The following is a 14,675-nucleotide window of genomic DNA, read 5'->3' as shown; positions in this document are numbered from 1 at the left end:
TGCGTCTTGTGGTCTGGTGTGTCTTATAGAGCGAAAAATACGGTAAATATTGTAGCTTAATCTAAGAGGAAATGTAACATTTGGACTTGAATGTTTATAAATATATCAGAACCGTGAGAGAGAACTTACTAAAAGAAGCCCAAGACTCTTCATGGGCGAAACAGGTGACAAACGCCAGCACGCTGTCTAACTCTTGCGCGTAACATCACTGACACTTCATTTGATCAAACTTATCCTCGTTGATATCTAACCCTTAAGCGCAACATCCCTGACACTTCGTTTGATCAAACTTACTTTTGTTGATATCTACAGAAGCCTGGCTAAAGGAACTTTAAAGACTGAATCTTCCTTTTGGACACAATTTGAAGGAGTTTTCTGTTTGTGGCTTCGGTAGTAGATCTTGTACATAGCTCTCTCAATTTTTGGATTATTAATATAAGACTTAGAACGTAGAATGGTTTGGTAGCGTTTTGTGTGCCGCTCATATGCTGCTTACTTTATACTAGACCCAGAAGGAAGGCACATGTGCCAGTCTACTGGGCCCACACTACTTGCAATATTATATGTCTCCACCATGTTTTCCCCAAAGTCTTTTTGGGCTGATGGCCTGGGGCACCATGGAGACTAGATAAATTAATTTAGAGTAAGAGGGTGAGGGGATAGAAGTTTATAAAAAACATGCATGCAGAAAGCAGAGAAAAGTTTTCTAATACAGTATTCCCATGTCAGATCTCAGCCCTCAAGCATTTCTCTTCTATTTCTAACTTATTCATAGCAATCTTCTGAGTCTGTTACTGGAAACCATAGGACAGGCATCCCCAAACTCAGCCCTCCAGATGTTTTGGGACTACAACTCCCATCATCCCTAGCTAACAGGACCAGTGGTCAGGGATGATGGGAATTGTAGTCACAAAACATCTGGAGGGCCGAGTTTGGGGGTGCCTGACATAGGAAAACAGAGTGTTCTGGTGCTCAGGTCTGCTTGTGGGTTTCCTGCAGGCATCTCGTAAGAGCAGGATGCTGGTCTCAGTGGCCCATGGGCCTGATCCAGCAGGTAATAGTAATAATAATAATAATAATAATAATAATAATAATAATAATAATAATAATAAATTTGTTATTTATACCCAGCCCATCTGGCTGGGCTTCCCCAGCCACTCTGGGCAGCTTCCAACAAAATATTAAAATACAGTAATGCATCAAACATTAAAAGCTTCCCTAAACAGGGCTGCCTTCAGATGTCTTCTAAAAGTCTGATAGTTGTTCTTCTCTTTGACATCTGGTGGGAGGGTGTTCCACAGGGCGGGCGCCACTACCGAGAAGGCCCTCTGCCTGGTTCCCTGTAACTTGGCTTCTCGCAGTGAGGGAACCGCCAGAAGGCCCTTGGAGCTGGACCTCAGTGTCTGGGCAGAACGATGGGGGTGGAGACGCTCCTTCAGGTGTACTGGGCCGAGGCCATTTAGGGCTTTAAAGGTCAGCACCAACACTTTGAATTGTGCTTGGAATTGAATTATGTTCTTACAGCCTCCCATCAACCTCTAGAACAGAGGTGAGAACCTCAGGTCTGGGAGACAAATGTGATGTCCTCTATCACAACACTCAGAAAGAGCAAAATATACAGTGGTTGATATTCAGAACTGCCCACTGAGAGCTGATTTCTTTCCCTTTTTCTGCCCCCACAGTCACCAGTCTGCCAGGCACACTCCGTTCCTGAACGGATGCAAGAATTACAACGACCACCCCTCCGCCAGCAAAAGTAACAAGCTTGCACTGCTGTGGGTTTTTTTTCCCCTTTATCAGGGAAGAGTTGGTCAAGGATCAGAGTGCACACAACTTTCTCTAAAGCACCCCGTCAGCAATCCCTAAGGCAACACACGAAAAGTCACCGTGCAGGAAAATCTGGCTACCTTTCTAGTTCTCTCTGGCTAACAGCATGGCACGCCACCAAGAACTGTTAACAAAAATCCGATTAGAATAAAATGGTCAAAGAAGTTGGGGCCACACCCTCAACAGTCCACCAGCAGCTCAAAAAAGAAAGGGGGGGAGAGAAAGGGAAGAAAAGGAGGATTATTTGTAGATAATAAATCATGTTATATAAGTAGTACACCCATTCAAAGTCTTAACTAGCTTGTCTTACATCTCCTCCGAGATGCTCTAAGCGCCAGCCAAGTTCGGCTTGGTACCTTCCAGACTACAACTTCCATCAGCCCCAGCCAGCACAGCTCCATGATGGTGGAAGCACAAACGCGCTGGCTGATGGGAGTTGTAGTCCAAAACATCACATCATACATTATGCAATTAGTGCCAGCATCGTCCGTTAAGAGTTTGGGTGTAATCTTCGACGCCTCCCTTTCCATGGAGGCGCAGATTACAGCTATAACAAAGGCGGCATTTTTTCATCTCCGCCAAGCTAAGCAGTTGGCTCCTTATCTCTCTCGCCCTGACCTAGCCACTGTGATCCACGCGACGGTCACCTCCAGACTGGATTATTGTAACTTGCTCTATGTGGGGCTGCCCTTGAGACTGACCCAGAAACTCCAGCAGGTGCAGAATGCCGTGGCGAGACTCCTTATGGGGTCTTCGCTGCGAGATGATATCCATCCGGTACTATACCAGCTGCACTGGCTCCCGGTGGAGTACAGGATCAGGTTTAAGGTGCTGGTTTTAACCTTTAAAGCCCTATACGGCCTAGGACCCTCGTACCTACGAGACCGCCTCTCCTGGTATGTCCCACGGAGAAATTTACGGTCTGCAAATAAAAGCATCCTGAAGATCCCAGGCCACAGAGAGGTTAGGTTGGCCTCAACTAGAGCCAGGGCTTTCTCGGCCACGGCTCCAATCTGGTGGAACGCTCTGTCACAAGAGACTAGGGCCCTGCAGGACCTGACATCCTTCCGCAGGGCCTGCAAGACAGAGCTGTTCCACCAGGCCTTTGGTCAGGGCGCAGCCTGACCCCCTCCTCTGGCAATCTGCACAAAATTTTGCTTGATGGTTGCCATTAATTTGATTTTAATTTGATTTAATTAATTTTATAATGAATGTTTTAGAATGTTGGACTATTTTGATTGTTGTTAGCCGCCCTGAGCCCAGCTTCGGCTGGGGAGGGCGGGATATAAATAAAATTTATTATTATTATTATTTATTATTTAAAGTGCTATTGATACCATTTTGAATAATCATGGATCCCCCCCCCAAGAGCTGTAGTTTGTAAAGGATGCTGAGAGTTGCTAGGAGACCCTATTCCCCTCCCAGAGCGACAATTCCCAGGTTGGTTTAACAACCAATTCCTCTTTCCAGGAAACACTCCGAATTGTCGCTCTGGGAAGAGACTGGGGAAGGGTCTCCTTACAGCTCTCAAGCGCCCTGCACAAACTACAACTCCCAGAATTCTGTGGGGCAAGCCAGGACCGTTTAAAGTGGTATCATACCGCTTGAAAAGTACATATGGCCTTAGTCAGGGCAATTGGCTACAAAACATATAATAACAATAACAACAACAATAATAATTTATTATTTATACCCCACCCATCTGGCTGGGTTTCCCCAGCCATTCTGGGCGGCTTCCAACAAAAGATTAAAATACAGTAATGCATCAAACATTAAAAGCTTCCCTAAACAGGGCTGTCTTCAGGTGTCTTCTAAAAGTCTGGTAGTTTTTTCCTTTGACATCTGGTAGGAGGGTGTTCCACAGGGCGGGTGCCACTGCCAAGAAGGCCCTCTGCCTGGTTCCCTGTAACTTGGCTTCTCGCAGTGAGGGAACTGCCAGAAGGCCCTCGGAGCTGGACCTCAGTATCCTGGCAGAACGATGGAGGTGGAGACGCTCCTTCAGGTATACTGGACCGAGGCCGTTTAGGGCTTTAAAGGTCAGCACCTACACTTTGAATTGTGCTCGGAAACGTACTGGGAGCCAATTTAGGTCTTTCCAGACCAGTGTTATGTGGTCTTGGTGGCCACTCCCAGTCACCAGTGTAGCTGCCACATTCTGGATTAGTTGTAGTTTCCGGGTCCCCTTCAAAGGTAGCCCCACATAGAGCTCTTTGGGGAAATTGTGGCTGACAAACAACGCCTATCAATGATTTGGGGCAGAATCCTCCAATCACTCTTGCTGGAGGGTTGGGGAGTCGGAGAAGGAAGGAACCTCTAAGGTCAGGAAGTTTCAGAGAAAACAGAAGCAGCAGCCTAAGCAAGTGGCAAGGAGGACTCCTCCTGAGAAACCAGAAGCCCCTGGCCCAAAATTAAGTTTCTAGACAGTAGTTAGCTATTCTCTCCATTTGCAAAACCCATGAGTGTGGATCATGGGTAGGCATACTAAGACCTGGGGGCCGGATCCGGCTCAATCGCCTTCTAAATCTAGCGCATGGACGGTCTGGGAATCAGCATGTTTTTACATGAGTAGAATGTGTCCTTTTATTTAAAATGCACCTCTGGGTTATTTGTGGGGCATAGGAATTTGTTCATATATTTTTTCAAAATATGGTCTGGCCCGCCACAAGGTCTGAGGGACAGTGGACCGGCCCCCTGCTGAAAAGGTCTGCTGACCCCTGGTGTGGATCCTCACACAGCTAAAAACTACACCATCCAGACAGAGGAGAGGAGGACCGGCAGGCTTGCAGAAGTGCAAACCTTTTGGGGAGGACAAGCAATGTTAATGGGACACCGGTGGCGCTGTGGGTTAAACCACAGAGCCTAGGACTTGCCGATCAGAAGGTCAGCGGTTCGAATCCCCGCGACGGGGTGAGCTCCCGTTGCTCGGTCCCTGCTCCTGCCCACCTAGCAGTTTGAAAGCACGTCAAAGTGCAAGTAGATAAATAGGTACCGCTCTGGCGGGAAGGTAAACGGCGTTTCCGTGCGCTGCTCTGGTTCACCAGAAGCAGCTTAGTCATGCTGGCCACATCACCCGGAAGCTGTATGCCGGCTCTCTCGGCCAATGACGCGAGATGAGCACCGCAACCCCAGAGTCGGTCACGACTGAACCTAACGGTCAGGGGTCCCTTTACCTTTACTAAGTGATATTAAAGGGGGGGTGGAACCGGAAGCAGCCAAACGAGGACTGAGCATGGACCTCAAGGCTGGCTGACTGTTGTGGGGGCAATGCAAAAATCAGAAAAGGGGATGTCATGGTGTGTCGTCTTGGAAAAGGGTATGGCTGCAGCACTCCATACTGCAACATGTTGTTGCAGGTGCCACTTTAAAAAAGGGTGTGTTTCCAGAGCACGTGTTTTGCACGTGCGAAAGTGCAATTGTTCAGGAAGCTTTGTGCACGCTCCCACTCCTTTATCACAATTTCAGCATTCCTCAGGAGGGAGTGCGGGTGTGTGGTCAGTAGAAATCTGGAACCTCCACCATTATTTCCACCTGAAGCCAACCTTAAAAAAAAAGTAGCAGAAGTTTCCACGAGACAAACGATGGATTGCCAAACCCGAGTTTTCCTCTCTTTAAATGACTGCCTAATTAAGAGGGAATGAGAGACAGGGGCGTTCCTTCCTTTTTTTCTTCCTTTCCCTGCGAATGCTACATTTTATGTTTCTTAATACAGTATCTAGCAGAAGAGGAAAAGGCCAGGGCAAAAGAGAGAAACTTTTCATCTGGCTAGAAATCAGGGCTTTTCACACACGCATGGGAGAATTCCAGAAAGCTAAGGAGATCTCAGAGGGGGAGGCCAGAATTTGATCCGAAATCCAAACCCCCGGCCATTCCCTTTGCAACTTGAACACTGTTCAGGGAAGTTTTTAATATTTAACGCTGTATTGTTTTTAACACTTGATTGGGAGCCGCCCAGAGTGGCTGGGGAAACTCAGCCAGATGGGCGGGGTATAAATAATAAATTATTATTATTATCCTCCCAGATATATCCTGGAGTCATGGAGGCTCCAGAGTTTGCTCAGCGGTTGCAGCAAGATAAGCCCTCTCTGCGATAGAAGAATGGCAGATGAAGATGATGGATTTTTCGGAGCTAGCCAACCTAACCGGAAGAGTCCAGAAGGAGGAGGAGTATCAGGAAGAGTGGATTAAATTTAATGCTTACTTAGTTAAATATGTTAAGTTAAATTAATTGGAAACAGCTTGCAGATACTTAATTGGCTTAGGATTTTATTTATGTGAAGTGATGAACTCATATGCTTAATTTCATAATGTGAAGATCTAAGGATGTTAAGGTTTAAGTTAAATTTCATAAGAACTGTGATTTGGAAAACCGTTAAGAGGACATGCAATGAAATCCAACCAAGGGGAAGCGAGGAAGTCACTTAACAATGTTAATAAGTGTAATTTTCAATAAGGCTATGATTTGTGTTGGTTTGTCTTATGTGTTTGTTTGTTTATAATGTGAAAACCAATAAAGAAATTTTGGGGAAAAAGAAGATAAGCCCTCTCTGCAGGTGCGGAAGATACGGATGAAGACCCCCTCCTCCGGGGGGTCCGGGTCGGAGAAAGGAGTTGCTTGCGGGTAGCGAGGGCGAGCCTGCCCTCTGCACGCGCTCCAGGAACCTCTTGCCCGGCCAAGGGAAGCAAGGATGGGAGGCGGGCAGGAGGCGCGGCTGCTTCCCCCGCGAAGAAGCTCCGGCCTGCTCCTTACCTGCGTGTAGGCGATCTCCGGGCGCGGGTTGGGCGCGGGGACGGCGGCGGCGGACCAGGCTCTGGCGGCGAGGCGCAAGGGGGCCGCCCGAAGGCGCAGCGGGCCGGAGCGGAGCGCCAGCGTTCGCAACATGCTCGCCTCCTCCTGCGAAACGGAGCGCGCGCTCCCGCCGCCTGGGCTGCACCCCGATGCTCCGCCTGGCCGGGGGAGGGACGGCGAGTCGGCCAACGGCCCTCTCCCGCCTCCAGGCAGCCAATGGCAAGCGGTTTGGCGAGGGCCCGCCCCCGCGGCGCTCAGCTGCGCCCTGCGTGTCGGAGCCGGGAGGATTCACACGTTACGCGTGTCGCGAACGGAACCCGGCAAAGCGCCCCGCCGCCGCAGCGAGTGACACGCGCGCGGCCTGCTTTCCCCACGGACTGATGAGGGCACAGCCGCCCTCGTGGCTCGTTCGCACGCGCGAAAAATAACCAACAAAACCCTGTAGACTGCGGGCTTCAAAGCACGTGTGAAGGAGCCTGTGTTGCGGGCAGGGCAGGAGCTCGGCTAGGTCATTGCTTGCTAAAGTTGCCAAAGGGACTACACGCCCAGGTGAAGCCGCACCTTCTTCCCCCTATGACACGTTTCTTCAGGTTTTCGTTTTGTCTGCTGCCTAAAGCCGCTGCAAAAGCAAGTCTTGTCCAAAAAACTGCTTTGTGGGCATGTGCCACTCCTGTGCCAAGCATGGGAGCTTGGGGCCTTCCAGACACTGCTGCACTCCAACTGCTCTCAGCCCCCTCTGACCGGCCCAAGGTCAACCAAATTAACTCCATTAGGAAACTTAGCTGAGTTTCCTGGAATGCAGGGGGCTGGACTAGATGTCCCCTGTGGGTCCCTTCCAACTCTACAATGATTCTATGGCCAAATGGGGATTTGAACCCTCGTGTCTCCCAGGTTCTAGTCCAGCACTCTACGCCACACTGAAATATTGCTCAAAGTAACCATATTTTTCGCTGAGAGAAAAAATATTCTGAACAAAACAGTGGATGTATGATTTTTGTGGTTCATGCTGTGGCCACAGACATGTTGTGCGATTTGACGGTGAGTTTGGGGTAGCTCAATGCAAAAATCCTGAGGATCCATGCTTTGTGCCATTGCGGCCCCACACAACAGTGAGTGCGTGATTTCTTGGGTGCAGGCTGTAGCCATGGACATGCTATGTGATCCGATGGTGAATTTGGGGTGATCCAACGCAAAAATCCTGAGGATCCATGGGCTTTTACCTCCCCCCTGCCAGGCAGCCTCCTTTATTGCTAGCGTCCCTTATCTCACTCCCGATTGCTTGCCGATCAGCTGCTTCCTTTCAACACCCCCTTCCCTCTTGTTTGCCTTAGTGTCCTTTCCTTAGCTGGAGCAGTTTTTTGCTCCTCCTTTTCTTCTAATTTCTCTCCTCATTGCTTTAGTATTCCTGTGTCCTCTCCTTGTAAGTTCGCTGTCTTTACCTCCCCCCTCCCAGGCAGCCTCCTTTATCGCTAGAGTCCCTTATCTCCCTCCGATCGCTTGCCAATCAGCTGCTCAGCAGCTTTGTTTCAACACCCCCTTCCCTCTTTCTAAAAAAAAGAGCATGATCTGCTTTTTGCCCCTGGGCAATTCGGCTCCAGGGACCACGCATTCGCTCCGTAAGACACAGACATTTCCCCTTACTTTTTAGGAGGAAAAAAGTGTGTCATATGGAGCAAAAAATACGGTATTTATACACTGTCAAGGAAAAGATAGAGTAGGTCTGGGGAACCTTCTATGTTGTTTAGGGCTGCCATACGCCTGGATTTTCCCAGACATTACTGGGATTTCAAAAGTGGAAGTGATGTCTGGGGGGAATTTCTGGAAGGCAGCGGTTTGTCCTGGATCTTCGGCAAGTAAACCAAAAAACCACATTTTTCTGGTGTTTTTTAGGGCGGGGTGGGAGCCCAAGAACGTTGGGGTTTGCCTAAGCTCAACAATTTTGGGGTCTTCCTTAAAAAATGCTCCTGGTTTTTACTTTTTAAAATATGGCAGCACTCAGTTGGACACCAGATCCCATCAGCCCAGACTCAACGGCGGAAGAGGTGCTACATAATACTTGTCCCACCCTTTTAAAGGTAAAGGGACCCCTGACCATTAGGTCCAGTCGTGGCCAGTTCTGGGGTTGCAGCGCTCATCTCGCTTTATTAGCCAAGGGAGCCGGCGTACAGCTTCCGGGTCATGTGGCCAGCATGACTAAGCCGCCTCTGGCAAACCAGAGCAGCGCACGGAAACGCCATTTACCTTCCCGCCGGAGCAGTACCTATTTATCTACTTGCACTCTGACGTGCTTTCAAACTGCTAGGTTGGCAGGAGCAGGGACCGAGCAACGGGAGCTCACCCCGTCACGGGGATTCGAAACGCCACCTTCTGATCGGCAAGTCCTAGGCTCTGTGGTTTAACCCACAGTACCACCCACGTCCCTAATCCCACCCTTTTATGTTATCCATGTTTCAGTGTGGCAACACCTACACTTTGGAACTCTCTGCCTATTGACCTTGTGTTCATCATCCGAGGCCCATCTACACGTGCCTTTTCGACATGTGGTCTGGAGGGCGGCAACAACCAGCAACTGCCTATAAGCACCTCGTTTGCACCCGTTCCCGCCCCCCAAGTACGTCTTTCGTTTAGCGAGTTTCAGCTTTGGTTCCATTTCATTTGAAATTTCGTTTCATCCCCATGCTTATCAGCCAAGGAGAATACAGGCAAGCTGATCGAAAAGGCAGCTATAAGAATCCTGGCGCAAAACTTAGGTTTCGTAACTGCATTCTGGAAAAGAAAACGGCAGAGTCGCTGTGTTCATTCTGCTTTTAATGCAACCGTTCCCTGGGACACTTGCAGAATCCCTATTTCTCCTGTGATTTCAATCTTCCCCACGATTCCCTCAGTGAATTACAGTAAGTATATAATCAAAGTGCATATTCTCGCCCCCTGCCAAGGCACAGAAAACTCTGAAAGGCAGCTGGCTAGGGGCTCCTCTGCTAGAATCCACGAAGGGATGCCCATATTTTCTCCACCATACTACTAAATATCCTGCGGTGGATCCGAGGCAGCGCTTTCCCATACACGAGCGAGCTGGGATTCTTCAGAAGGGACGGGTAGCTTTCCAATAACCATTGCCCATCATAGTCGCCCACCATATGAAGAAAGTTCATCGCTTTTGTGGATCTCTGAATGCACCCATGTAGATTCTTCAGCAAAGACCCCAAGAGGTTACAGCTAGGAATCTGCGTCGCCTTCTCAGCCCACAGCTGAGTCCTTCGCTAGCTGCCGGCCGGCCCCTGTGATTCTTTGTGCGTTCTGTAATCAATAATTATTGCAGTGGCCCAAGGAAGCCAGCACAAACACCGGATTTCCAATAAACAAGCCACATCCATATAGCCTCCCCAGCACCACACCTTGCCAGTCCCCAGAGCTGCAGACCGGGTGCCCTTTTCCCAACTCTGGCTTGCTGGGGGTTTGTGTGGCAGCCTGGATGGGGCTCCGTTAGCGCTTGAGCTCCATTTTAGCGATGGCTGCCCGGTGGACTTCGTCGGGTCCATCGGCGAGGCGGAGAGCCCGTGCCCAGGCGAAGAACTGCGCCAGTGGTTGGTCGTTGCTAAGTCCAGCTGCTCCAAAAGCCTGTGAGTAAGCCAGGCAAGGGGAAAGAGAAAGAAGCCAGGGAGCAGAGAGAAAACACAGTGTTATTATTATTTTTTAAGTGCAGGATGCACTGCATTGCAAGTATCTGCACAATGCATTAGATTTCAAAGAAGAGGCTCAGCCAAATAACAAGGGGTGAAGGAATATATTCATTCTGAACCCCCTTTTTTACTGAGAACAACTTGCTGGTTGTTTCCTGAGTGGGTGGGGCTCATTTGACCACGAGAAACGGAGTCTTTAGTGTCATTGGCCCAGTCCTGTGGAACTCTCTGCCACTGGAGATTGAGCGGGTGCCTTCTATGCAAACTTTTATACACCTGCTGAAAACTTTTCTAGTCCTCCAGGCCTATGCAGGCAATTAAGAAGACATCCTTTCACAATGGTTTACTGATGCTTGGGTTTTTTTTTACTTTGTTTTTAACTTTTTAACATTGAAAAAAATTGCTTCTGCTGTATGTTTTTATTGGTGAAAACTACTTTGATATGTTTTTAATGAAATAGTGGTATCCAAATATATATTTTTAAATAATTAAATAATCCAGACAGAAATGGCGATGGAGGTAGCAGCCTAGCCAGAACCTCCAGCCTTCAATTCAGCTTTTAATTAGGTTTTAGACATTTTCTGACCCTATGTTTATATTTTTAGTTGTCATTTTGTTTTATTTGCTTTTAGCCTACTGGTTTATTGTTTTATTACCTATTGTTTTATGGGTGCTTATTTATTGCATTTCCATCCCACCCTTTCCTCCAGGCTGCTCAAGGTGGGGTACATGATTCTCCCCCTCCACATTTGATCCCAACAACCCTGGGAGGTAGCTTAGACTGACAGTGAGCCCAAGGTGAGCTTCACGACTGAAGGCCAATTCTTCAACCTTGGTCTCCCAGCTCCTAGTCTGATACTCTAACCACTACACCACGCTGCCTCTCACCAGAGTTGGAGCCTTGCAACATCTGGAGCATGCCTGTTAGCTAGGCCTGGCTCAATACAGTGTACATTATCTTGCCTTTGAATTGTGACAAGACCCTTGTTACCCATCAATATACTGTTTGAGTTCAACTCCCATCAGCCCCAGACAATGGTCAAGGCATCCGAGAACACCTGGACTCCCACAGCTTCCCTTCCCCTCCACTAGCGTGAGAAACACTCGCCTGGATCGCTCGGTCGACAACGCGCAGAGCCATCCTTGGGGCCACCACCTTGATCATGGCGATCTCAAGAGCCGCTTCCTAGGAGATGAGACAAAATGTCGGTCAGCTCTTCCTCAGGACTCCCCCCACATACATAAGGGCACAGCTCTCAACCTGCCTTCATTCCCACTGAAGCCTTTTGATGCCACCTCTTGTGAAATGACCAGAAGCAGAGCACAGGATGGGGGGAGCCTCCACGCCTGCCTTCACACGGCCCAATCCGGCCACTGGGCAGAGCCATGGACACAGAGCCAAAGGGAGAAACAGGTGAAGGGGCGAAAAAGGCAGCCCAGCACTTTCTCAAATTCAGCAACGGTGTAGATCCATGGAGGGGAACCTGGGACCTTCCAGATGTTGTTGTTGTTGTTGTTTAGTCATGTCCGACTCTTCATGACCCCATGGACCAGAGCACGCCAGGCACTTCTGTCTTCCACTGCCTCCCGCAGTTTGGTCAGACTCATGTTTGTAGCTTCGAGAACACTGTCCAACCATCTTGTCCTCTGTCATCCCCTTCTCCTTGTGCCCTCCATCTTTCCCAACATCAGGGTCTTTTCCAGGGAGTCTTCTCTTCTCATGAGGTGGCCAAAGTATTGGAGCCTCAGCTTCCGAATCTGTCCTTCCAGTGAGCACTCAGGGCTGATTTCCTTCAGAATGGATAGCTTTGATCTTCTTGCAGTCCATGGGACTCTCAAGAGTCTCCTCCAGCGCCATAATTCAAAAGCATCAATTCTTCGGCGATCAGCCTTCTTGATGGTCCAGCTCTCACTTCCATACATCACTACTGGGAAAACCGTAACTTTAACTATATGGACCTTTGTTGGCAAGGTGATGTCTCCGCTTTTTAAGATGCTGTCTAGGTTTGTCATTGCTTTTCTCCTAAGAAGCAGGCGTCTTTTAATTTCGTGGCTGCTGTCACCATCTGCAGTGATCATGGAGCCCAAGAAAGTAATGTTTCCAGATGTTGCTGGACTTCAATTCCCATCATCCCTGGCCATTGGCCGTGCTGGCCAGGGCTGATGGGAGCTGGAGTTCCACAACATCTGGAGGGCCACAGGTTCCCCATTCCTTGATTTCGCCCTTCAGGCCTCAAGCCACTCCAGCTCCACATCTCTGACCGCTTCAGTCTGAGGTCTGCATCATTCCTCAGTGCTCCAGTTCTGATTCACAGAACCACAGAACTGTAGAGTTGGAAGGGACGGCAAGGGTCATCTAGTCCAACCCCCTGAAATGCGGGGATCATTGTGCACCTGTGGCAAGGGAAGGGCCACAAAGCCTAGCACTAGAACTTGTGGCCATCCAATGAAATTGAATGTTGGAAGGTTCAGGAGAGATGAAGCCCTCCTTCACAACAGTGCATAGCTGAACTGTGGAACTCACTGCCACCAACTCGGAGGGCTTTAAACTATGGAACTCACCCCCATCATTCAGCCTGGACACAGGTCCAGCTCCGAGGGCCTTCTGGTGGTTCCCTCACTGCAAGAAGTGAGTTTACAGGGAACCAGGCAGAGGGCCTTCTCGGTGGTGGCACCCACCCTGTGGAACGCCCTCCCATCAGATGTCAAGGAAATAAACAACTACCGGACTTTTAGAAGACATCTGAAAGCAACCCTGTTTAGGGAAGTTTGAACATTTGAAGTTTTATTGTGTTTTTAATATTCTGTTGGGAGCTGGGGAAACTCAGCCAGATGGGCAAGGTACAAATAAAAATTTATTGTTGTTGTTATTATTATTATTATTGACAAATCCATGGATAAGGCCATCAATGGCTACTTGCCACAAGTGGCCTGATCCAGAAGGCTCTCCTTGCATTCACATCCCCACTGTGAGCTGGTGGTGGGAATGACAGGGTTGAAACTTTCCTTTCCCCACAGCCACGGTTCTCGCTGGTTTGCGGACCCCCGAGATTCTTTGAGCACGTACCTTATTCCCAACAGTGTCCATCAAGTGCGCTGCCTTGAGGACCAGGAGGCGGGCCTGCTCAATCTCAACTCGGGACTCGGCGATTTCTGCCCTGATGGTGCCCTGCTCTGCCAAGGGCTTCCCAAAGGCCACGCGAGATGCCACCTGCCGAGGAAGGTACACCTGGCTGAGGGTTTCGCTCTGACCCAGCCAAAGACTGTTTGGCCACTGTAGCAACATCAGTTGGTTCACAGGACTTCAGCAGACTACTGACCAGGGCCAGTTCCAAGAGGTATCCTTGCTCCCAGTTTAAAGACAGCTTCACTGAAGAAAACCATCCATGAAGACGGATTAAAAATAGATAAATGATTCTATATTTATTGTGAGCTGCCAGGAGGGTTATCACAAAAAAAGAAATATTTAGAAGGTTTAAATGTGGTACAGCCATATTTATTCCAAAAAGTAACTTAAAATTCAAGGTACACTGGAGGACAAACCAAAAAAGAAAGAAAGAAAAGGTTTGCTTTCAACGGCATGGCAACTATTTTATTTCATATATTAGTGGTGATATCAATGTTCAAATGATTCCTACAGTATTTGGAATTCTTTCAGCTTTGAGAAGATCGTAAGACTTCAAGCGCAATACCTTGGTCCCATATAAATGGTCCCCTTTTAAAAATGTTATTACCCCCTCCTCCTGCCCAATGCTAATAATGGTAATCAGGGTTATTTTCCAGGGAGTATGAATGAAACAATCCAAATTTGTACTGTGTGCATATGTTTAATTTAGTTGTCAGTCAGTTCCATTGCTTTTTCCTTTTTTAATTCTTGCGTGTTATTGAAGTGTATTGTCCTTGTTTAAATAATAAAAAAATTAAAGGTTTCGAAGGCTAGCAGGTTACTTCCAGGCACATTTCAGAGGTGCTCATGGTGACTTATGAAGCTTTACGTGACAAGGAACCAAAAGCCCCTGTTTTAGCATACAGGGCTGTCTGGGTTTTAAAACTCTCCAAAGAGGCCCTTGGTGGAAACCTGAGACAGGGCCTCCTTGGTGGCTGCTCCTCCCAGGTGCTAGAACTCCTTGTGAAAGGAGACCCACTCAGCCCCTTTTGGATGCACAGTATATTCTCTGCCAGTGAGCCATGGCCCAGTGATCCTGTAACAGATAAGGCCCTAGACAAGGCAAGGACAGACCACTGCCTGAAACCTTGAAGAGGTGCCACTCATCAGTGTAGACAAGACTGAGCTGAAAGGATCAGGGATCTGACATGGCAAGGCAGCCTCCTATGACCTTCTGCAGGCAAAGAGGGTTTTATTCAGACAGGTCTTCACCCTG

At 48.6% G+C, this 14,675-nt stretch overlaps 2 protein-coding genes across 5 annotated transcripts in view; both read right to left on the bottom strand.

Annotated features, from left to right (window-relative positions):
- ALDH2 (aldehyde dehydrogenase 2 family member) overlaps nt 1-6,823 on the bottom strand; it is a 36,649-nt gene extending 29,826 nt beyond the window's left edge. Inside the window, exon 1 of the mRNA XM_083514291.1 lies at nt 6,575-6,823. Coding sequence (XP_083370417.1) covers nt 6,575-6,706 — 132 coding nt within the window. The 5' untranslated portion in view covers nt 6,707-6,823. The remainder of the gene's footprint in view (nt 1-6,574) is intronic.
- A 2,581-nt stretch (nt 6,824-9,404) lies between these two features.
- The window catches only part of ACAD10 (acyl-CoA dehydrogenase family member 10), a 30,805-nt gene continuing 25,534 nt past the window's right edge, over nt 9,405-14,675 (bottom strand). For all 4 annotated transcript variants that reach the window (XM_083514176.1, XM_083514179.1, XM_083514178.1 and 1 more), the window contains exons 19-21: nt 13,361-13,504; nt 11,402-11,479; nt 9,405-10,231 (exon numbers count right to left, since the gene is read on the bottom strand). In XM_083514176.1, coding sequence (XP_083370302.1) covers nt 10,097-10,231; nt 11,402-11,479; nt 13,361-13,504 — 357 coding nt within the window. In that variant the 3' untranslated portion in view covers nt 9,405-10,096. The remainder of the gene's footprint in view (nt 10,232-11,401; nt 11,480-13,360; nt 13,505-14,675) is intronic.

The sequence above is a fragment of the Podarcis liolepis genome, assembly GCF_965112155.1.
Source record: "Podarcis liolepis genome assembly, chromosome: 7".
NCBI classification, from domain to species: Eukaryota; Metazoa; Chordata; class Lepidosauria; order Squamata; family Lacertidae; genus Podarcis; species Podarcis liolepis.
Note: the sequence above shows the minus strand (reverse complement) of the source record. Positions and strands in the feature narration are given on the sequence as shown.